Source organism: Mytilus edulis, chromosome 6 (genome assembly GCF_963676685.1).
Source record: "Mytilus edulis chromosome 6, xbMytEdul2.2, whole genome shotgun sequence".
Lineage (NCBI taxonomy): Eukaryota > Metazoa > Mollusca > Bivalvia > Mytilida > Mytilidae > Mytilus > Mytilus edulis.
The window spans coordinates 19,576,965-19,602,755 of record NC_092349.1 but is presented as its reverse complement, the minus strand read 5'-3'; the positions used below and the strand labels follow the sequence as shown (position 1 = coordinate 19,602,755).

General features: G+C 31.9%; 1 protein-coding gene across 2 annotated transcripts in view; it reads left to right on the top strand.

Moving 5' to 3' along the window:
• LOC139527317 (uncharacterized) overlaps window positions 1–25,791 on the top strand; it is a 43,486-nt gene that overhangs the window by 4,482 nt on the left and 13,213 nt on the right. For both annotated transcript variants that reach the window (XM_071322679.1, XM_071322678.1), the window contains exons 4-17: window positions 110–184; window positions 2,908–2,982; window positions 5,021–5,105; window positions 6,983–7,103; window positions 8,036–8,111; window positions 8,913–9,107; window positions 11,481–11,607; window positions 14,231–14,347; window positions 15,292–15,401; window positions 15,892–16,010; window positions 16,349–16,494; window positions 18,542–18,655; window positions 21,340–21,431; window positions 24,591–24,714. In XM_071322679.1, coding sequence (XP_071178780.1) covers window positions 110–184; window positions 2,908–2,982; window positions 5,021–5,105; window positions 6,983–7,103; window positions 8,036–8,111; window positions 8,913–9,107; window positions 11,481–11,607; window positions 14,231–14,347; window positions 15,292–15,401; window positions 15,892–16,010; window positions 16,349–16,494; window positions 18,542–18,655; window positions 21,340–21,431; window positions 24,591–24,714 — 1,576 coding nt within the window. The remainder of the gene's footprint in view (window positions 1–109; window positions 185–2,907; window positions 2,983–5,020; window positions 5,106–6,982; window positions 7,104–8,035; window positions 8,112–8,912; window positions 9,108–11,480; window positions 11,608–14,230; window positions 14,348–15,291; window positions 15,402–15,891; window positions 16,011–16,348; window positions 16,495–18,541; window positions 18,656–21,339; window positions 21,432–24,590; window positions 24,715–25,791) is intronic.

Sequence of the window (25,791 nt, the reverse complement as noted above, 5' to 3'; positions counted from 1 at the left end):
TGTGTAGTTGTTCTCCTCTTATATTTAATGTTTTTTGTGTCCATCGATTTACGAGTTTTTAACAGCGGTATACTACTGTTGCCTTTATTTATACTTATTTTTTTCACAGGATCTTGATCCTAATTCGTATTTGGCGTTTTTATTGGATGGAATGAGTATTGATGACCACGGAAAAGTACACCAGGTACAGTTTACTTCATAGATAATATATGTATTCAGTGTTCAAGTAATCTTCATTTTGTCATTTGGAAAATTATGTTTTGACCGTGGTTACCGTATACTGTATTTGATTGTATTCCACAATTTCATTATTTTCTTATCTGAAAATTTTGAATCATGTTCTTTTAAGAAATACAATCAGTAACAGTGTGTGATTACCAAGTGATACTAACACTCACCCTTTTTCATCATTCGTTCATCTCATTGTTAAAACAATTGAGCATGATAAAAGATGTACTATTACACATTGTTAAATACACTAAACAAAATTCATATGAAAATAAGGAGCTGTGATATGATAAAGTTAGACAACTGTTCAATAGAGACGATTAAGACAGCTAAACACACTGCCTTTATCAACAACTATAGCATGTGAAAAGACACGACATCATCAAGTGTAAATTAATTCAAATTAGAAAACTGGAAATACTATGTAAGTTTAAACTTATAGAGATTCTTTATGATTATTAATTTAAAATGTTGAAAACTCTTCCTCGACGAATGACAATATATCACCACAAATAAGTCCTGGTAACCTTTTACTGTAAAAAAGTCTCTATATATTGTAAAAGTATGTTCATTTTAGTTTAAAAACAATATTTGAGAAAATAGTTTCCATTTTTAATTTCACATTCGTTCACGGTTCAGGGTACGATGATGCTGGTGATGTCAGAAATAGACAGGAGGTATTCACTTTTCTCTTACTGTACCATGCCTAATCAGTTTATTTTACTGATCATATTTTACAACTTGATTCAATAACCTGGTAGCTGGAAATGTTGAACTATTGTTACCACCTGAATGCTTTACACGGGGATTTCGTGTTGTACATTTTTGTATGTAGGATTGTATTGACTCTTGTTATTAGCCTTTCTTCTTTTTCATCATGGTTCTGTCTGGGTTTTATTCGACTAGGGTATTTGAACGCCCTCTTAGTTTTTGATGCATCTCTTTTAAAATAAAGTTGCGATAATGGGGTATCATCAGTAAGTTCTAAGATTTGTTTACATATTTAAAATATTTTAGTGTTTTAAAATGTTTGATGATGATGACTTGATATATATGTATTGTAGAGGCTCTGAGTTATGATGCTCATATACATAGTTTGAAATTTTTATTTTTAACATTTTGAAAAACCTCCATGGAGTAATGATAATCTATCACCAAAAATAGCAAAAAAAAGTCTTCGTAACCTTTTACTGTATCATAAAAGTCTCTATATATTGTAAAAGTATGTTTATTTTAGTTTAAAAACAATATTTGAGAAAATAGTTTCAAATTTTAATTATCACATTCGCTCACGCTTCAGGGTACGATGATATAAAAAGTAAAATCACAAAAATACTGAACTCAGAGAAAAATCAAATCGGAAAGTCCATAATGACAAAGTCCAATATTCCTGGCTACAGGCATTTTCAATTGTAGAAAATGATGATGTCTCTATATAAAGTATGTTCATTCTAAATTTAAAACAAAATTTAGAAAATAGTTTCCATTTTTAATATTCACATTCGTTCACGGTTCAGGGTACGATGATATAATTTGGTGATGTCTCTATATACTGTGAAAGTATGTTCATTTTAAATTTAAAATAACCCTTATAAATAGTTCCAATTTCTAATTTTCACATTCATTCACGGTTCAGGGTGCGATGATATAATTTGATGATGTCTCTATATACTGTGAAAGTATGTTTATTTTAAATTTAAAATAACCTTTAAAAAATAGTTTCAATTTTTAATTTCCACATTCATTCACGGTTCAGGGTACGATGATATAATTTGATGATGTCTCTATATATTGTGAAAGTATGTTCATATTAAATTTAAAACAAAATTTTGAAAATAGTTTCAATTTTTAATTTTCCCATTTGTTGAGGATTAAAGGTAAGATGATAGAATTTATTGATGTATTAGCCATTATTAGACACAAAGTGTTCATCAATCCGTTATTGCATCAAGAATAATCAACTGGTTTTACTAATCATATTTTATGTTTTGATTAGATAACCTGGAAGCTGGAAATTTTGATCAATAGTTAGCACGTAAATGATTTACGCAGGGGGTTCGTGTTGTAAAATGTTTAATTGTGTGCGTAGTATTCCGTTGATTGTTGTTTTTCTTTTGTCTTTTGGATTTTTATCATGGTTTAAACCTCTTTTTTTAATTATTGTTTTTGAACGCCTTCTTGATTTTTGGTGTACTTTTTTTGAAATAAGGTTGTTGGATTCATTTGTGATATTGTGGTGTTATCAGTAAGTTCTTAAATGTGTTTATATATTTAAAATTTAAAAATATAAAATGATGATGATGACTTAATTTATATGTTTTGTACAGGCTCTGTGTTATGATGCTCAGAAACGTTTTTTTTTTTTTTAACATTTAAACATTTGGTCCTGCACGAACCCGAAAAAGTTATATCTTAAACACCTGAGAGCTGAATTGGTGTCAAATGTGTAAATCGTCCCAATTCTAGGTTGTTTTTATATTCTTTTCCTTATATTTACTTTATCGTCTTAGGATTTCAATTTTTGGGGTTTTAGCGTTCCCCACTTCGGAAGCAATATATACGAAATATTTACATTGGACATTGCATAGGCAAAATATTCCTTTTTGTTACATAAAAAAAAAACGTTTTCCCATTATTACCATAACCATATTTTTGACCATTATATTTTTTCTGTTTTAGCCCATTGGACGTAATATCAAGAATACAACGAGAGCCATTGCATACAACTTAGATAAACATCCAGTCCCTCCTTCTGTGAGTAGTTTAATATAGAGAGTTTGAGTTATGACAATATTTTAATATCAATTAAACACATCAGTATTGATAACAAATATAAAAGTAATGTCAAGTGAAAAGATTATAGAAGAACAATATTTAGTTTATGATGACGGACAACACATTTGGATAGTCACTAGAAAAGACAATATGAACGATAAAGACAGAATTGCGGCTTCGTATCAGGCTACCTCAAAGAGATGTTCACGAATTTTATAACATCCAGAGACCGTTTCATAATGGGTAAAAAAGAATTGAACCCTCGCCTTCCTTTCCAATTTCATTTTGTAAATGTATTTATGCTGGTCAACTAAAGGATGATACACAAGTTTAAACTAAGATTTATCTTAACATATAATAAATACGAAAAACTGTTTAAAATATTTACAAAGAAAATGCATATGATTAAAAGAATTTGACCAAATTGGAAAGATAGAAAATACCGAGTTATTGAAGAAAATGATGACAAGAATCGGCACTTGATTTCGAAGATGAGAATTAAGTATTCAAATATCTGCAAAGGCATCCAAAATTTTAAGCAGGCATTATTTAAGTTTAAAAGTTTTAAGTTATGATATCGTTTTTTGAATTTTGGGTTAAAAAAAACGATTTTAGTATTTCTTTTTTTAGAGGTTTTGCCTGTATATCAATGGGTTTGGTGAGAAAATAACACTCTGTAAAAGTTAGACGGGATTCGGCAACAATTTACCTCGGTGTATTGTATCCAGTTTCGTTATATATGGAAAATGCATTGCCGTGTATTGTTTCTTTTGTTGACTAGTATACATGTTTACATCAAACACAGTTGAATGGATCTAAGGCAACTTTGACCTAAAATAGACAATTGCGACGAAACGATTTTCATAACCGCCTTTAAGCCCAAACTACTTGTCGTATTATTCATAGTTTGCTCATGTGATTAAGCGAAACATATTGCAATTTTAGTCACCATCCTCTAACCGCCAATGCAAAAAATTTATAACAATATGAAATAAAAAATAAATCATTGTCATTAAGTTCCCCAAAAACGGCGTATCGAGCATCTTAAGAGCATACAAAAAATAATTGCTTTTGGACCTTGAATGATTTGTAATTAGAATTGACAATGCAAAATTGTAACCTAGGTTTAAAGTATTGTGTACCAATTTAACATTGTAAACAAACAGTAGACGAAAGGGGTGCCGAGAATCTGAAACTTAGAGGATAGAGAAGCGAGTCAAATATTAAGTGTCTGTATTATTGATCGACATTTTAGCGCATGTCCTAAGTTTGACCTTTAGTTCTATGCGATATTTTTAAATTTTGGTTCTTCATATCATTCGAGATTTCGTGTGGCGTCCATTTCGCGGAACTGGTATACATAATGGTTTAAGATTCAGCTTAGTCCGCCCTGGATGTAGGATTTTTCGGTGACCGAGACAATGATCTGTTGAATTATTCATTAGGTAAAAGAAAAATTACAAAAATATCGAATTCTGAAGACAATGCTAAGCGACAAGCCCCTAATAAAATGGAAAAATTAAAAGCTAAAACGAATTGATAACAACTGACATATTCATAAAGTCGTACAGACATTTTTTTATTAAACCTGGTTTTATAGCTAGATAAACCTCTCACCTCTGTGCCAGACGATATGTCAACAAAGAAAAACAAAAAGACATATAAACAACACACTTCAGCAAAAACAAATAAGATAACAAACAAATATACCATAACACAACAACGTAATGATATAAGTACAAATGTACCGTGCCACGTCAAAAGGATAGTCACAAAAATGGACTAAAAAGTAAAAGATAAAAATAACAAATACATAAATAGCCCTATGCTTTATAATTAAGAGATGCACAAGCTCATCAAAGGTACCAGGATTGATTTTTTTCTCTCCGTTACTTCTTCATCTAGTAATGAATGTAAATGAAGTTATCACATGTCTTACAGGGAACCGATAACAAATTAGCTTTCTGTCCTCATAGTTCTTATAGATTTTATGCTAGTATATATTGTTTCTTTTTAGGATCCATCTAAGAGAAATTTTGACTACATGTATGCTGGTTTGTGGCCGAACAGAATTGTTCCTTATAAGATTAATTCAACGTTTAGTAAGTTGATTTATATCTAAGACAATTGCAAATAAATAATATTCAAGTCTTGAACGGTACACTTTATTATATTTTATCATATACATACATACATGTATTATGGTTACCAAATGAAAGAATTAGATCATAAAAAAAATGACATTTGTATAGCTTTTGGTCTCTTACCAAACTCAGTCAACCATTCTCGTTTTCAAACATTCAAATAACGTGTCCACCGTTAAATCTGGAAATCAATGGTTGCATAATTTAAATACATGGTGTATACATGATAATCAGTTCGATAATTTATTATCTTTACAGTGTTTGCATTAGAATCGAATTTAATGAATCAGTTTAAACAAATTTATTTATACTGGATTTGGAATCAAGTTTTGCATCTTATATTAATCCTTTTTCACTTTGAGGGTGCAAGTGCTGCCTTGTGACGGCATCCGCCTGTGGTTTTTTTAATCTAAAAAGGTGTTTTTTACGTGCAAGAGATATGGCTCTTTCTTAACACGGGTCAGCCATTATTCGCCCATTCGGACGGACTATCGTCGTTTCCTCAAGACCATTCTTGCAAATGGTGTCAAAGGAGAGCCGAAAATTCAGTCCCTGAAATGTTCATCTCGGAACAATAACAAGTCTTTAACCCGCCAAAGATTAATATTTGAAACTCCTAGGGACACCTTTCAAATATTTTTTTTGATGATGACAATGCAAGGAAAAGAAATTTTGGGACAATAAAAACTATAAGTCGACGAAAAAGACGCAATACCAAGGACCTAAATTATCGATTGTGTCATACCCCTTGTGTAACATTTTCGACGAGAACATGGCTTGTAATGCATTCATAAGAGATGACGCAAAGGTAACATTTAGATGAAATCAGTACAGGTAAATGTTTGAGTAAATTCGAATCCTTCCGGTACGCTTGGTTTGTATTTCCCAAATAAGTTTTTAAGCGTCGGTAAACTCTTCTGATAGTTTTCAAATTTGTCACTTTGAAGCATGTATGTGTAAAATTAAGGTTTCAAATAGAATTGAATTTGTGCCGATGTTTTTGATAATTGATTTTCACTGCGCATGATTGCAACATAGATTAACCTTCGACCTGCACTTATAGTCTTAAAAACAAGTAATTATTCTATCATTCGACAATCGAACAGACCCTTACAGTTCCTTCTCTAGGACATCTTTATCAATTTATATAGTTAAGTTTTTAACTAATCTAATTTATAATAATTCTTCTATAATGTGAAGATCAGCGCTATAAAACCAGGTTTAATCCACCATTTTCTACATGTGAAAATGCCTGTACCAAGTCAGGAATATGACAGTTCTTGTCCATTCGTTTTTATGTGTTTTGTTATTTGATTTTGCCATGTGATTATGGACTTTCCGAATTGATTTTCGTCTAAGTTCAAAATTTTTGTGATTTTACTTTTTATATCTAATTAGTTTTGTTTGTTTGTCTATCTCTTTTTTCCTTACTCTTTAAATTCCTTTTATTCTAATTGTTTCTTTAAATTTAATATTATTTTACACACAGAATTCTGAGATATATCAATGTTACTTTCATCATGTATGATGATTCAACTATTCGACACTAGAACAAATCCTCGCAGTTCTCTAGGACACCTTTATCAATGAATATAAGTTATGTATTTAGTTCATCTAATTCACTATTCTTTAATACCTTATTAATTTCATTTATTTGCCGATCTATATTTTTGGAGGGCTTTTTTTCACAAGTGAAATACTGCTTACTAAATCAATTCAGAAAACATCTTTGAAATATTAGCCTTAAATATAAAGATTAAGCCCAGTTGTATCATTATTCTTTCTCCTTCTGGCAAAGCCACCTAAAACATTAAATTATGAAGATTTTTTTTCAGATGCTGACCAAAGAACAAAAATTGTTAAGGCAATAGCAGATTTTAATGAAAAAACATGTGTAAGGTGGATTCCATATGACAGCAATACTCATACTCATTACGTCATTTTTAATGATGGACAGTGAGTATATATAGGAACATCATTCAATGTATCAAAAGTATTAATATCATATCACTAATGTTAACAAGAATCATCAAGAATACCGCACAGTTAATATACAATATAAACCACAAAAACCCGAATTCTCTAATCTCACTCCAAGCAACGCAGAAGACAGAAAGTCTGATCTGGTACGGGAACAACCTGTGGTCTAGTTGAACTAGTTGTACATGCGTTATAACATTTCATTTTTTCGTGTGTTATTTATGACGACGGCCAGATTGAACATGGAAGAAAAAGAGCCACAGAATTTTGTAAAGAGGACCACAATGTGTTCGTCTCTTCAGGAAGATAAATGCGTTAAATCTGAAAAATTCCCAGCCTTTTCATTATTCATTTCTAACTTGTATAACATCTAAGAATTCATGAAACTCGGTAAAGCCTCGTATTCTCGATAGTTATATCCACGCTGTTAACGTGGTCAAATCATAATAATTTTCTGAAATTGAACCTATAAAAACAATTCTAAACAACTCTGATGTAGAAAAAATGGTGGAATCAATCTCGTTTTATATTTATCTAAACCTCTCACTTGTAAAATTTTATGATATTTAATTAATTTGGGATACAATACGAAAACTTTTTTGCTACTGGTAAACATTTGATTTACTGTTAGATCATAAGTATCCACGAATAGGTTGGGATTTTTTTCGTACATCATCGTTGAAAATAGCCCTACATCAGGCATCATATTAAACGTTCCCATTTCAAACCGGACTGCAAGAACACTGTACCTTTTCACCACAGTTAACCATGATTCAATTGTAATACCTCAAGTACATATTTAATGGTGTACACTATTAAAGCTCGTTATGAAATGCCTGTTAAAGCTTTCTGTACAGATTTGTATTCACAGCCTTACTTTTAATCATTTGTTTTCTTACTACTTGTAGAGATTGCTCATCGTATGTTGGACAAGTTTCGGTTATTCCCCAACAAATAGCTTTGAAAAAAAGCGACTGTTTTGACGTATGTATTGGGTATTTTTGTTTTTTGTTTCTTTGATAACTAACATTACGATTATTTTCATTGTTATTCTCATTCCAAATAATATGATTTACATCAACAAATATAATTGTTCTTATATTAGAGAAAGGCATAACATGCCAAAGGGACATTCAAATATTATAATTTTTCCTCTTCAAAGCACTACATATAGTTTACAATTTCAAGTCAAATGAAAATCTTTTTAATAATTTAAATGATACTGAAAAATAAAAATAAAAGACAAAGAATGAATAGGTTTTAGAAAAAAATGGTAATATGGTCTTTAAAGAATTAAGATATTATTGAATTCCACGCAGAAAAGAAGCCTAACTTCAATTTTTGAGTTTTTTCTGTTTTCATTTTTTAGGGGGATTCCCTGCAATTATAGATTTTGATCGAAATATAACAATAACTGAAAAAAGTATTTTTAAAATCTACGTAGGCCAATGTATATTCTCAGCTTATTGAATTCATTTACAGAAAATAAAAGTTGGCAGCTAGATCAAACGTCGGTCAAAAGATAACACTTAAAGAAACAGGTGCTTTCGTATATTTAACATGCAAATTACTTGAGTTTAAGCAGACCAGTTAGGACTTGTCAGAAGATGTATAGTCTGTTTTACCTGGCCTGTCAATGGTAAAACGGTAACTTTCGTTATTAAAAAAAAATAACTGATTGCATTTAAGTATACAAATACAAATCGACAAGATAAGCCTTGACACTATGAATAATATAATGTTTTATTTCCTTTGATATTTCGTGTTATATTGTTACTTTTACAGCATGGAACAATTATTCATGAAATGCTACATGCCGTTGGTGCTTATCATGAAATGTCTCGATGGGACCGAGACAATTATATGACTGTTGTTATGGATAATCTCGAAGGAGGAACGGGTAATATAAACTACAGAAAGGAAGACACAAGTGATATTTATCCATTTGACCCAGCATCCGATTTAATGTATCCTATATATGTAAGTCTTATTTAGAATCATCATTTCTTTTATTATCGGGTGTATCTTTAATTGTTTCTGACACAAACATCTCCATTCAAAATTTTACCTAGTAAAAATTATATCCCCATTACGCCATTTCGGTTTTACAATCGTAAAAATGGAAGCAATCGTAGGGATGACGCGCTTCCAATTGAGCTTTTGAAAAAAACAAAAAAATATCCACACAGCACCATTACGATCCTTATATTCCAGTTGTGTTTTTATCGGCAGAATAGTAGCTAATGAGCATGTCTGATCGGTTGTCAGTTGGAATTTTCAAAAATTTATAAACATTTAAAAACATTCTAATTAAATACTTTGTGGAAGGGCAGACTAAAAATGTTCAGTGGTTGAAGACTATAAACCCTAATTCTCACTCACAAAAAAATGAAGTTTTTACGAAGATATACATTTTCAAGATCCACATGAAAGTCTGTCGTCAAGAACTATTAGTAAAAATTTGCTATTCGAAAATACCTTCTCTGTGTTTTTGATTCATTAGTAAGGTATTTCACTCGACCCATATATTTCATTTTTTAGTACTGGTTGTTGTTATAAAGTCAACCTGTAGCCTTGATATATAAAAATGATAGAATCTGAAGCAAGATGATGTGTCAAATACGTTTTCAAGACAACATATTCAAGACAAACACGCCCTAACATATAGAGATGTACTCGATTTTCTCTTGTCGATGCAATAGTTACCCATTTTTGGGACATTTTTCGTGAGGCACATAACGGAAGGACAGAAACGAAAATTAAGGAACAAATCAATTGATATATTTTCCGTCCGTGGTGTTTTTATTTCCAACTTAATAGACACTTATGTCGTCGACTTGATGCTAATGCTGTTTGTATGAAAAAATAAGTCGTAATTTGTCCGAAAATTGTCCTTTTTTATTCACTTATCAGAATTGATGTTAAGTCGACATTTGTCCTCGTCCGCCCTAAAACAATATGTTAGATTTGTCAAACTAAATGTATTTGAAACTGAACTTTAAAATAATCTTCATTAACATTGTAATATTCAAACATAATAAGTGTTTAATGATATTAGTTACATAGTGCACTAGTGACCTAAAACGATAGATATAGCGTCAGTAAATTCCATATGGGGTGAGAGCGTAAAACACTATGTAACGAATTTATCTTACTGACTATCTAAACATGTGATATTTAGACTTATGGCCTATACAAGTGATCAAGTCTTCAATACTGTTAGTATTATGATCCAACTTTCAAAGGTCTATTAAAAAAAATATAAAAAAAGGCCAACAATAACAACTTGTTAGCTTTCAATGTGTTGTATGGAATTAATTTCACTCGTTCGTTATCCATTTAATCGTCTGTTGTTATCACCGCCGTGTTGTTTGTATAAAGGGACTAACCTTATATGGAATATACACAGTATCCACGCGGTTGCTCTTAACCAATCATGTTCTTAGAAATATATAGGACCTTATATAGAAAGATATTTAACCGAGTCATCAAGATGTTCCACTTAATATTGTTCTAAAGTTCCCACATTATTCTTTTCTAAAGTAGAAGATGTCATACTAGTAGTATGTGATTTTTTTTATAAAACAAAAGACATGTTGGAAAATTTTCAATCACAATTTTGATATTTTGGCAGTAATATTAAAACTTTGATTTATACCTCGCGGTCTAGTCAGTGTTGGCATTTCATATATCATTTTAAATTTGAGATTTAAAATACTAACGAAAATAGAGATTTGCTTCATTTTTTAAGCGTTTCTTCAAACTGACACATGTGGACAACTTCAAACTAGAACCTTTTAAAAACGTGATGACATCAATTTTCCAATAAACTTTCCACTTCTCACCAGTAAACTGCCCCAAAGCTTTATCGCTCGCATATTGTGCATGATTGTTTATTGAGACAAAGAACTTAAGTCTTTAGAAAATAAAACAATAGTTTAATATGTAATTTAACATGACATTTTGACTGGTTATGGCGGATTGCAGATACTGAATACATAGCAGGGGACGAATACAGTGTCGACGTAACCAGTCTCGCCCCTTTTAGAGTTTATGAAATTACATGGTTTTAGTGTAAGCGTCAATTTGTCAACTTCATGAGTTTCTAAGATGTGAAAATAGGTAGACTACTGTTCCCTAAAAATATTGCATACACGTTGCTCTTTTTAAATGATCCAATATATTTATTTTTCTTTATTATTCCTAAAACAAAAGTGCTAAGTTGATAATATTTATCATTAATTTCTATTGCCTTTATATTTGTAGTTCGTATTAGATCCTTCAATATGTTGTATATGCTTTTATTTCTTTAAATGTAGCGTATTTTGTTGTTTTGTATCATCATCTTTTTAGGCATTATCAATAAATGGAGATAAAACATTAAAATTCCATGACTGGAGACAAGAGTTTCTTGCAGGAAAAGCTACAGGTTTCAGTTTCTATGATATTGCTGAGGTTACTGAGGCTTATGAATGTACTAGTAAGAATATCGTCATTAATACTGTTTAAAAGAGGGACGAAAGATACCAAAGGGACAGTCAAACTCATAGATCGAAAACAAACTGACAACGCCTTGGCTAAAAATGAAAAGGACAAACAAACAACAGCACACACGACACAACACAGAAAACCAAAGAATAAATAACACGAACCCCACCAAAAAACTAGGGATGATCTCAGGTGCTCCGGAAGGGTAAGCAGATCCTGCTTCACATGTGGCACCCGTCGTGTTGCTTATGTGATAACAAATCCGGTAAATAGTCTAATTCGGTAGGTCACATTCATGAAAGGGAAGGGGATTGCAGCTACGATGTAAGGAACATATCCGATATCATTTGTGAAACGGTTATTCCATAACGGTCAACCAACTCGTGATGGCGTCCGTAAAATTTACGGAGGGATGATTTCAACTTCACCATTTGGAACTCTTGGTTTAATAGCTTCCTTGTGAGCAGCAACCCTCAATCAAGAAAATCATGATAGGAAATGCAAGCACGGGAATTTCGTATCAGTTGGGAGATATATACCCCGTATGCAGGTGCTGCTGGAATGTTGCTACTTAGAAATGGAAAGTTCACAATTGGATAGCTGAAATCATCTCTTTTGTCGTAAAGTTTTGTTTTCAACCGACCCTCATTGTCAATTTCTAGATGTAAGTCAAGATATGAGGCCGACTTAACTGTATCTGTAGTATCCTTTATCTCTAGCTCGATTGGATAGGTGCGTACCACATAGTCACCAAATTTTGAATTCTTTAGTGAAAGAACATCATCTATGTAGCGAAAAGTAGAGTTAAAGGATATTGCTAACTTCTTATCTTTCTTCCTAAGAAGTTCCTGCATGAAGTCAGCCTCATTATAATAAAAAAACAAGTCGGCAAGTAGAGGGGCACAGTTCGTTCCCATTGGAATGCCGACAGTCTGTTGAAAAACACGTCCTCCGAACGTAACAAATATGTTGTCAATCAAGAAATCAAGCATCTTGATAATATCATTTTCAGAGATTTTTTTGTTCGAATCAGAGTGATCCTTAACAAAGTAGGATTTATCCCTCCCTAAGACAAGATACTTGTATCTACGTTGGCCATTCTTTTTAACGAAGCAAAGCAATACCAACTCTTTCAATTTGTCTTTTAGTTTGGAATGTGGAATACTAGTGTAAAGAGTAGAAAAGTCAAATGTGTTAATACTGTTACACGATAAAAGAGATTGTATGTACTCTAAAAACAGCAACGGTACCAATTTTTCTGCACCAGATGCGCATTTCGACAAATAATGTCTCTTCAGTGATGCTAAAGGATTTTTTGAATTTTTAAATATCCACATCTGATTCACGCCCCCTCTAGAATAGGCAGTTTCACAAAAACTTTGAAGCCCGTCTTTGATTGCTGATAAAATAGATGTTAATAATTTCGAAAGAGGTTTCGTGGAGCAGTTGGAAGACCCAGCAATATACCGTTGTTTGTAAGGACACTTATGTAGTTTATGTATCCAATATAGTGAAGGCAGATCCAGTTCTTCATCTTTGGTTGAAATTCCGAAGGAACACAGAACAGACCTATGATTATCCAGGATTTCTTCTTTGGTAAGTGTCGTGAGAGCATATGTTGAGTGTCCAAGTGAATTGTCAATACCTAATTCGTTTATCAAGCAGTTGATGTAATGAGTTTTACACACAGAAACGATGTTGTTTTGGGCTTTATCTGCGGGGACAAAAACATATTTGTCATGGAGGTAGGATAGGTGCTTTGCAACATTTGGGTCTTTAAAGATTGACGTAGCATGGGCATTGAATGACCCATTCAGTTTCTTAATTCTGATTTGTATCAACGACCTCACTGCCTTAATCCATTCGGTCTTCCTTCTCGCGCATAGCCCATTGCCTGGCATAATCCTCAACTGAGTCCATCAAAATTTTAAAGTTGTATTTCCAATTGATGAATTTAGGCTCGCGATATTTCGGACCTTTCGATAACACATTTCGTAGAGAATTGTTATTAACAATGTTGAGGTTACCGGTGATAACGTGGCCGCAGGATTATATGTGAAATGGGAATTAACACAAGTGCAATCAGGAGGTTTAGACTTGAAGTCGTCAATATCGAGATCCAGCAAAACGTGTTTGTAATTGAAAATTTTAGTTGCAATAAATGTTGAAAGATAAAACCTATGTCATTGTTAATTAAGTGTTCTGTATGAGTCGTTTTACAATAAAATCTCTCTCTCAAACTAAAACCGAAAAAAACACATCAATTATGAGAGGTTAACAACAAAACAACAGAACAACTCAAAAAACGATAAAACAACACACATACGATATATATACATATTAATATATATCGCCAATGGAAAAAAATATTTCCGAACATATTCCTTATTTGTTTTGTGTTTATAGTGATACAATTGTATTTAAATGATAGAGATTTCTTTTGGACATAATTTCTTAAAAGATAGTATTCTTTCATGTTAATATTTCAAACGATATTTTTGTGATTAATCTTAATTTGGGATTTTTTAAAACAGTTATTTTATATTTTAGAAAAAAGGACCATGAAGTTCTCTTGGACTATTCCAATAATATATTTATATGTACTACTATTTTAGATTCGTGTGTCTCACCACCTACCTGTCAGCACGGAGGATTTGTTGATAAAACTTGTTCATGTGCTTGTCCTGGAGATTTAACTGGCACTGTTTGTCAACAACTTAAACAAAGTAGTTGTAAGTATATTCTGAGTATATAGTGTCTTCAACCGTAGTGTGATGCATTGAACATTTTTCTTTTTCATTTTAATATGTGTACTAGTAGACTTCAAATAATTCCTGATTCAGAAGTACTTTTCTGCATGTATCATTATCTGGAACACTCAAAAACAAATAATTGAATTCAAGAAATTTACAGATAAGGAGAAACGTTAGAAGCTATCTAAATAAGGGAAATAAAAAGAATAGCACAGTTACTTTAAGTCCGTATTGCCTGATGGATTTGGAATTATTATTTTCTTTGCAAATCGTAATTTATCAAAGTGGGGGTTAGTAAAAATAGATATTGTATATCATATCAGTAACCAGACACCGACTAGTGAGCTGATGATACACCCGAGAACTAACAGTCTATCAGCAGTGGTATCAAGCCAGTTAAGATGGTACCTAACACTACAGGGAGATAACTCTGTAAAATCAGCTAAACGTTTTAATTACGTTGTGTTGTTAAGGGAATATTAAGCTTCTCAATTATCAAAATAAGTGTTTGACAAACTGCTATATAACCAGTGTAATTTTTCTGATAAAACGGTTGGTTCAAATGTTTTTAATTTTTTATATTTTTATAAAAGGGTCAAAGTCAATACTTTGTCAAAATTTTAAGAAAATTAAACGAGCCAAATTAATTTTAGTTAAAGTGTTGGGTACCACCTTAATAACTTTATTCAAAGGTTTTGATAACATTGAGATATCTTATTTCAGGTAGGGATGAACATTTCAAAAATCTTAAGACTTTTTCCATAGGGAAAATATGAAACTTGAGAAAGTAAAGGATCATTGACTTGACGCATACATTTAAGACAAAAAATGAATGATTTGGAAATTATTGTTGTATGTGATAGAAACGGTGGTAATTTTGAGTTAATCAAATGACATCACGAATATACTTATAATAATTTCAGTCAACTGCGGAGGTACTGTTAATATATCAGGCGGTGAAACATATTTCCTGACGTCACCAAATTACCCATCGAATTATGACCTCGATGTGCAGTGTGTATGGTTAATACAGGTATGTATAGTGAAGAACTTAAACACAAAATGATACATTTAATAGGCAGTGTGTAATATTGTGTTTATACATGTTATATTTGAATGTAGTATTGAATATATGTTAATAGAGATATTTGTAAAGATTTCACAGCGATATTTGTATCCCTTGATTATTGTTTTTGATCAAAAAATTTGATCCACTGTAAATGTTGGTTTCAAAGATTCGTATTGTTTTAAAGATTTTTTAATAACTGTTGTGTGTAAAATATGAAGGACAGGTTTTCGACTGTTCGGTGTTTGGCCAAGGCTCCGTGTTGAAGGTCGTTCTTTGACCCATATTTTTTCTATACTTTTTATACATTGTGACTTGGATGGATATAGTTTATTTATTGGAACTCATATCACTGCGTTTAATTATACTTATGTAGACTGAATACATGTCACGTTTAGCAAATTATAATTCAAATAATTTCTTTAATGTTATATTTAAAGTCTTAATAATTTGATAGGGAGATCCTGGCAACTATATCAGAGCAACTGTTACCGATATGGATATAAGCAATAACGGCAATGCGTGTTATCACTGGATAGAAATGGTTTATGACCTCCTTGCCAACAAAGGTCCAATGTACGTTGTGTAATCTATATGTATGAAACAAAGTCATATAAGAAAAAATTGCTTGTAATTAAAATAACAGTGAAATTATATAGATATTCAAACTTACACATTTTCAAAGAGAATCTTACAAAGAAGCATAACACAGTGGCAGTCAAATACTTATTGTTTAGACTGCTATACGTGTGCACATTATGTTGTAACCTACGTTTTGATCTTTAAACTTTCATGATCATTGCAATTGTTTAAACTACTGCTGGTAATTGCCTGACATTTTATGACAAATTGTTTAACAAATGAGACTACAATTTTCCAAAGTTATTATGCTGATGCATAGTGGTTATTTTTAGGCGATGCGGTACTTCGAACCATGAAGTCTGGGATACATCCTACGACGGAGAAATGAATACAATGATCATCAAATTTGACAGCCTTAAAGGAGGTGATAAGGCTGCTTCCCGTGGTTTCAATATAACATTAGAATCAATTGGAACAGGTCGGTTAAAAGTATATATAATCATATATAAGTGTCGTGTAATGTTTTTGTAACTGCCGTCAAGTTGTTTACTTTTTTAAAGAAGGCAATTCGTTTCTTTATATCATGTTGTTTAAAATTAGAATAAAATGGATATGTGTATCATAGTATATAAGATTAACTAAAAGCTACAGCTTGTATTTATTACATATTAGTTTTACTAGTATTGTGTTAGGGGATGCCCTGAACAGGTAGGTGAAAACCTGCCAGCGAGGAATTATTCCCAAAATGATAAACAATCCCTCATTTGAGTAATAATTTGATAGCGTTATAAAAACAAACTTTTCATAAAATTGGTATTTTTGCTTAAAATGGCACTTTATATAAAATGGAATTACTTCTCCCAAATTTGTTTGTATTCTTATTATGTTTTTTAAGTAAGTAGCTTAAACCAGTATTTAGAAGTTTTCATAGGCTGGTAACTCCGTAGTAAATCAAGATATGCCTATTAATTTTTATGGAGGTGTGCCACTTAAAGTAGAAGAAAAGTGGAACTCCTAAATGATAAATCAGGTGAGTGGTTGTTACTCTTTTTGGGAATAACTCCTCATTTGGCGAGTTGCATCCAACCTGCAGAATTGACTGCAAATAAATGAGGCTTTAAATTTCTGAGAATATGTATGGTGTTCTATCCGGTATGTCAAACCGTATAGTATTAGAATGTAGAATGTAGAATGTAGAAGTAAATACTTGTAAAGTAAAAGCTCATTATAATTACATCGACAATCTTAGTTGTTGGAAAGTGTGATGATTATAATGTTTAGTTGGTTTTTCATAAACTCCAAAATGAGAATGACATAAAAAGGGAAAATAAAGAAAAAGGTGTATATTTAGATTCGATCAGCGCTTAATCGTTTACGATTTATTTCTAAACATTTGTTTTATAAAGCTAGAATCTTGAAATCTGATAAGTTAAAGCCATGTTTAAAATAACACCCCAATCTAGCGGAGCTATACTAATATATATCTTGCTAAAACAAATTTGCTGAATATATTTACAACTGGGGTAAAAATAAATCTATAACGCGAAGGAATATAAAATGATACATTTACATTAATTTCTATGAAATAATATTTGAAATGTACTCATTATATATAAGAAATAAACAATGTTACAATGCAAACTGTTAGTGTAATAATTAAAGGCATGATCCAAAGGTTCACTAAGCTTTTAATGCATTTGTGATTTGATAAACATTACACTAAACATTTTGCATCGATAATGATGTCTATCATCTTCGTGGTAGGTGTATCTCTTTCTTAACACATCTAATCCAATTAATATGTAAAATTATGAAGCCGGTTTAACTCACCATTTTCTCGAAAAAGATCAGATGTATGCGAATCTGGTAATCGCAATAAACTTAATATATCCGCATCCGTAAACTCTTGCAAAAAGTATAATAACAAAAATACTTAACTCCGAGAAAAATTCAAAACGGAAAATCTCTATTCAAATGGCCTACCCAAACGACAAAACACATCAAAAGCAATGGACAAAATCTGTCATATTCCTGACCTTGTACATTCTCAAATGTAGAAAATGGTGGATTGAATCAGGTTTTAAAGCAGTAAACCTCTCACTTATACGACAGTACCATTGATTGCTATTATATATATAACGATGCGTGTGTCAGCTACCCTTTGGAAAGTCTCAGGTTAGCTTTCATAGTAGGTTATTGCATGTCGATATAAGTATGCTGATTTTAGATATTTCATTTCAGTTTGGTTGACACATGTTAAATTGGATTATAAATGAAATGACAAACACTACTGCATTCCGTGCGAATAAACAAGTGTGTGTTAAAAATGATTTGTATTTTTGGTTATTTATTTTACAGTCGGTGTTTCGGTCAACAATAAGATATACCACGATAAATATTTGTGGTATAATTACTAATGGCATGATAATCTAACAAATTTCAATTTTTGAATGTGAATATCTAGCAGTTTTTTAACACTCATTACAATAATCAAAGATATCTATAAATGTTATTATTATTTATAGGATGTGAGTTAAGTCCGTGTCTCCATGGCTCGTGTTACAGTCCAATGAATTCAAACAACTATACCTGTACATGCACCCAGGGATTTATTGGAACAAACTGCGACGTACCCTCAGGTTTGAAATAAACATACCATTGTATTTTATACAAAGTCATTATAAACATGATATCGTATTACTGCAATTATATATATATATATATAATTTTAAGTCGCCAATTGAGATCACATGGGCACGCCCAAGCTGATTTAAAAAAGAACTTACCATCACCATCATAGATCACAACGAGGATTGGTCAAAGGCCGACAGACTTGCTCGGGAAAATTTTTGGATAAGAAAGCTCAGGACAGTTTCCCCAGAGGGCATTAATGAAAAAACATAGAAAGATCACTCATTTTCCCGACCATCACTAATTTTCCTGCCATCACTTGTGTTCAGTAACCATGGTAACTCCGGCTTCCGTACTGGACTCTTACACTTTTCAGGATTTTCTTTAATTATACAAGTTTTAATTACAGTTGGCAGGGATGTGCAAATACGCAGCCACGTTCAATTACTTACCCTTAGTAAAAATGTATTACTCCATTTTCTTATCATCAAATTACTATATATTTGGGATGTTTAAATACGCAGTCTCTGTTGCAATTGCTCTACCGTTGACATATTTTAAATATTATACCAGCTTATGTCGGTCAGGACTGTTTATTGGGACTGTATTTCCACGCAGTGTTTTCAACATTTCAACTGTCACCATCTATGGAAATTTAGAGGTGTGCCAGTACACATCGCAAATAACTATTTTTATTTTGGCATATCTTTGAAGTCTTTGCGCCGTGTTTGGAAATTTTTAAATTGTACCAGCGTCGCTTTTATTGTATAAATTGTAAGATTTTGAAAGTGTCCTTATTTGAATATTTTGACATGATTCATTTAACATCGTGCTATTACCGAGGAAGGATAACTGTTATCCGAAATATCTAACATATTGTTCGTTTTATTGTTTGTTTGTTTTATTGTGATGTTGTACCCTTTTAGACTTGTTATATATTATATTTATAGTGTTCTGAATCATAGTTATATGATCCATCGCCCCGTAAGATTTATCGTTGACTATTTATTCAGTCATTTTATATATATATATATATATATATATAAACGACTCATGATACTAGCGATATTTCCCATATTATATCAAGACATTTGTGTTAGCGTTTATATCTTATAGGAATCACCCTTTTCCACGAAGTAAAACACAAACAGTTATATTATTCCATGAGATGTCATTTTTCTTAAATGTTGTAGTTACATTGTAATAAGATTATATACTTTTGATTAACTTATCGATATGTTATTTTATTGTTAAAATATGGACGATAAAATCAGTTAAAAAGTCAAATCACGAAATACTGAACTCCGAAAAAATTTCAAAACGGAAAATTCCTAATCAAATGGCAAAATTAATTGATAGAACGCTTCAAACGAATGGACAAAACTGTCATATGCCTGACTTGGTTCAGGCATTCTCAAATGAAAAACAATGGTGGATTAAACCCGGTTTAAAAGCGCTAAACATCACATTTGTACGACAGTCGAATCAAATTTCATCATATTGACTAAGATACGAGAAGAAAATATCTCACTTAGGAGGACAACAACACAAACCCCACCAAAAACTTGGATGGCTTTCAGATGCTCCGGAAAGGGTAAGTGGATCATGTCCACGTCGTGTTGCTCATGTTATTACAAAGACAGTAAATAGTTTAAATTGTTACTTCACATTCGTGAAAAGGAGATTAACACTGTCAGGAAATGTGTATAATATATCTTTAAATGCATTTGTCAACCACAAAAGAGGCGAAAAATATTATTAATTTTGTATGTCCGAAACTCTTAATGGATTTCCCTTTAACCCTATGAACTATATGACAAAAATGCAGCAGATACTTATATATTGAAGACTCGTAAGACAAGTAACTGGCATTAATTTGGCATTAATTAGGCAAAATAAAACGAATGATGACGAAAACAAGACGAGCACACAAGACACAACATAGAAAACTCAGCAACACGAAATCACCCAAAACTGGGTGAGATTTTAGATGTCTTTTGTGGAGGACTAAGCACATCCTGATTCACACATGGCATCAGTTATGTTGCTCATGATACGTCAATTGATGTATGTAGATGTCTTTTGTGGAGGACTAAGCACATCCTGCTTCACACGTGGCATCAGTTATGTTGCTCATGATACGTCGATTGATGTATCTTCCGGTGTGGTCAAAATCGAGAATTAAAGGAAGGAATTTGAAAATACATTTAGCTCACCATCTGTAAAGACCTCATCTTGACAAACCACATCAACAAGAAAATCTTCAAAACACTTTGCTTCTTCCATATAAACATGGGTAATGTATTCCAACAACAAAAGCTAACCTCATCTTAGTAAGACCAACTCTTGAATATGCTTCCCCGGTATGGGACTCTCGCTAATCATACACGACATAGATTAGGTACAAAGACGAACAGTTCGCTTTGTTTATAGTGGCTATAAGGACCAAGCCAGAAATGACAAAAATAGGCGAAACAGAAGACTGAATTATTGCTGCAACTATCTGTGTTAAACAGTTCATATAACACTGATTACTTGCACATAATTTCTGTACAAATTATAAACATTACAACCTGAACACAAAATATATAATGCTACAGCTGCATGGTTTTAAAACAATTTACAATTATGCCATATTCTAAAACATATTTTATCTTTCGGTCTAGATATATATGTTTATTTTGTTTTATAGTTGATTCAATATTCGAGTGTACTGCAGAGATTGATCGTTACTGTATGTTTGATCAATCCACTGATGATGATTTTAACTGGGAGACAAAAACAGTGAGTAAACATATCAGTATTGTTTATAAATTTTGTTCATTTATTCGAATTAAAGCCTGTGACGTTTTAAATACAATCGAACATTATATTAATAATTCTTTGAATAAAGATAGGCAATACGTTTATCGATTGATAGCTAAATATTGTAAACATAGTAGCTCTTACAAGAGAATATTCCATCAACCAACTACTGACACCCTAGGTAGAAACAGACATACACATAAAGAACAGATAACAGCACATTGTTTATTGATTAATGCTCTTCAACTTTGTACTTGTTTGGCTTTATAACTACTTTGATATGAGCGTCCCTGATGAGTCTCATGTAGACGAAACGCGTCTTGTGTATAACATTATAATTCTGATACCTAACTAATTAGAGACCCAGACTGTATACAGTCAAAAACTGATGAGTGGTTAAAACCAGACCCAACTTTCCTTATTGAGACCGGACATAAGTAATAAATTGAAAATCAATATATAAGACTTGCACATATCAGTTAAAAAAGGATGACCACTAACTTGATCAGGTTGTGTACCATATTTTTGCATCCATATTATTAAAACCTGAACATGAACACTATTTAGATGTTTACTAAGACGTATGTGGTTGGATTATTTAAATTATCTTTGAATTACTTTCATTTTTTATTAAAATGCAGCAAACCAGTTTTAAAGCGGTATTAGCTGCCCTAAACACGTTCAACAAATTTGATTCACCTTCAACTTTAAACTTTTAACATTCTTAAAAGGTTTACAAGAGTTTCAGAGTAAACGATTAACCAGGCAAGGAAGATATCAACACTTACTGCGAATTTGTGGATGGTAGCTTTCTTACAATCGACATGAACTCCGAAAAAGCGTTGAACATGTTCCTCCGATATGAGATTTAGATCCCGATGAAAATAGACGTGCATGGAATCAATGTTCTTCCTATGCTATTGTTCCTATATTTTGGCAAATTTTATATCATTGAAAAGAATGTATAGCATCGTGTAACCTGTATAAGGACGAGTTTTTGCACATCTTTGCCTTATTGCTGCTTATGTTTGCTTTTTTATGAAACATTACACACACTAAATATTATGATTCATTGAACAATTGATTTCCAACTGAGGTCATATCAAATGTCGATTCAGACGTAGCTAGTACTAGTCAGTTGATGCCTAATAAATGTCTTGCTAGTACTTTTATATATTGTTACTTTGATGGAGATTTGTCTCGTTGGCACTCATACTACATCTTCCTATAGGTATTTAGCAAGTATCTATGGTGTGTTATACAAACGTTGTATCCTACAACACGACGTTACACTAAAAATGCGGCGTCAAAGAGGGTTTTTGACTGATTAATTTTTATTATATATAAGTTTTATTCGGGTTTTTTTATATGCTGTTGGTTGATTCTGGTTCTGTTCTTTTTGTGATATCATTTTATCATAAATTACCTCAAGTTGTGGAAATCGATTTAATAATGTTTACCTTTAAAGTTATTTCACCTAAAAATACAGTGCTTACTGTCGCAAGTAATGTTCAAGTTAATATTGACGAAAAGTTCCGGCTTCGCTTGTACATGTAGTACAGGAATTGCTGTCAGTTATAACATGAATTGCAGGACAAATTGCGAAGTAAAACATTCCGTGGACTTGTATTAAGCCTTTTAATATAATTGGTGAATGCACCTTACTGAAGTGACGACTTTAAATGATCTATTTCGAATTTTCGTAGTCCTTCCGCAACATAAATTAAAATTCGCATTTTACATTTAGAGGATTGTCTTGGTGTTTCCAATTTGTCTTTGCAAAAGTTGAACGAAGTTCATGTAATGAGATTGAATTTCCCTTTTCACGATTCTTTTAAATAAATCGGTAAAAGCTATAAACGATCAATAAAAATTGCAAAATTTAACCTGTGTCGAATCTATTTCCCGACCAGAGCCTATACATGTAGCAACATGCACTATTCTTTTTTTTTGGCAGCTATCAACATCTTTTTTTCCAAATTATCATGAACATTTAATTGAAACTTTAGGACATGTAACGTCGGAAATTAACGTTTTTCGGATTTTTCGACGTTTTTAAACTTTTGGACAAAATGGCTACCGTTTTGTAATGTGTTGAAAAAATATATTCCTTTAAGACCCAAATATGTAGTTAATAAGAAAAGAATGTTGGCATTTTGTACTCTTCGTGTATCTAACTTTTGTTTTGATCAATTATAAATAACTTATTGAAATATCAGTTAAATAATACGCGTTAACTGCTTTGAAAAATGAAATATCAACTTGGACAAAATGGCTACCGCTTGAAAAACGACTGTGTAAAGAAGATTTTAGAAAATCTGCAATATTTGAACTCACGAACAATGAGGCAAATATTTGTACTTTTGGTAGATGTTATTATTGTCTTACTCTTTTTATTCGTTTTCCGCTATATCTACTTATAAAATTCACTTCCAGTCGTTAAGTTACCGAAAAACGTCGTTGGACATTTTTCTTATTCCAGCTTAATATGCGGCCACCGAGTCAAATGAAATTTGGCAAAGTAACGGCTTTTACGCCACAAAGAACCGACACATGCCGTTGTTCCTGCCAAGTTTCCGGAAGATCAGAGAATAAGAAATATGATCACTCTACATAAGAGTCAAAACAGTTTTTCATAAATGTAACGTTGGACATCCGTTTTTTTCACATAGCTTTGTTATTTTAATCCTCAAATATACTAGATATTACTTAGTATATGATCAAGAGCTATAAAACATAATTTAAAACATATATTGAATTTGTTTTAATAGTGGTTCGTGTTTGCTAACATTTTTTTTTTGCGGAGGAAATTACGAAGATTGTGTTACAAATCCTAGAGGTTGTAGGAACAGCGTGCGTAACGTTACAGTCAAAATCGTAGCTATTGTCAATTTTATGGTCGGATGCATGGTTCATTGACAATTTTCTATTCGCCCACTCTGTAAATATTATATTTGTTTTTGAAAATAATCTTTGTTGCTATGTATGCACAATTGAAGAACCCTGTACGCAAGTTTTACTAATGGGTATCTGCCTTTATAAAACAGACATTTCAAGTAATTTAGTTTAGTTCGAGTTCAGTCACTGAAAATAGTTTTATTTCTTTCCCTAGTCTAAAAACATTCCACTTTTCTTCAGGGTCCAGTTGGTACTGGTTATCCTGGTGGCGCAAAAGAAGGATTTGTATATTTATATACAGTGCATAAATGGGAATCGCCAGTGGCAGAGGATGCAGTTATGTCAACTAATATATCTTTTCCAAGTGAGAGCTCTAAATACTATTATTGTTTTTATTTTGCTCGATTGTTAGTTGACAGGTAAAATTCTTGTAAAAACATAAGTCTAGGTAAACGAAGAAAATTTAAATAGATGATATTGACTAATTGAAACATAATATAATAAATTTCATTAATTTTATGAAAGCCAATGTATTACTCGATTTATTTCACTCGACTGGGCGGAGTATAACCGATTCGCTCACAATAAACCAGTCCATCTATAGATAGGTGTTTTAGGTTAAACTCATCAATGAAGTGTCCAGTCATTGTTTTGTAAATTTCTTTGATGACACTGATAGGTGATTAGAAATCAGTAATACTTATAACGGCAATCATCCTTATCACACACATGTTCAAATAGACTGTCCTTATGCAAATTAAAACGTAAGCTCCGCCCGATCAGTTGAAATAACATTGGTAATATTACCTATGTTATTTTAACTGATCGAGCGGTGCGTATGTTTTAATTTGCATAGGGACAGTCTATTTGATTATGTGTGCAATAAGCTTGATAGCCGTTTTAATTATTATTGATTTATAATCACCTATCAGCGTCACCAAATGGATTAACAAAAGAACTGAGTGTATAATCTGGGATAAATAATAATTCATTGATGATTGTATCCCAAAACTCATGTCTATAGTTGGACTGGTCTTTAATAAGTGAACCGGTTAAACCCCGCCCGGTCAAGTGACATAAATCAAGTAATATAAGAGACGAAACAGCTCGAGAGCAGGGATTCATAACCAAAAGGACATAAAAAGAGCCAAATAAATCTAAAATTAACAAAGGCGTTGACAACTTTAGTTCTTTTGTAATTTCAAAATTTATTAACGGACAATATTAAAAAGTTCTATAACAAATCATGTATTATCAAAAATCATATCAGTTATTTTCTGGTGATCTGTTTATAGACGGTGTTATCTGTCTTAAATTAAGATTAAGTGGGTTTTTGTTCTTTTCGATAGAGCACCTTTAAATTGTGGTGAAATTATCCTCATTTCAAATATTTAAACTTGAGGAAAGAGTAAGATTAGATAGACTTCGGAGATTCGGATAA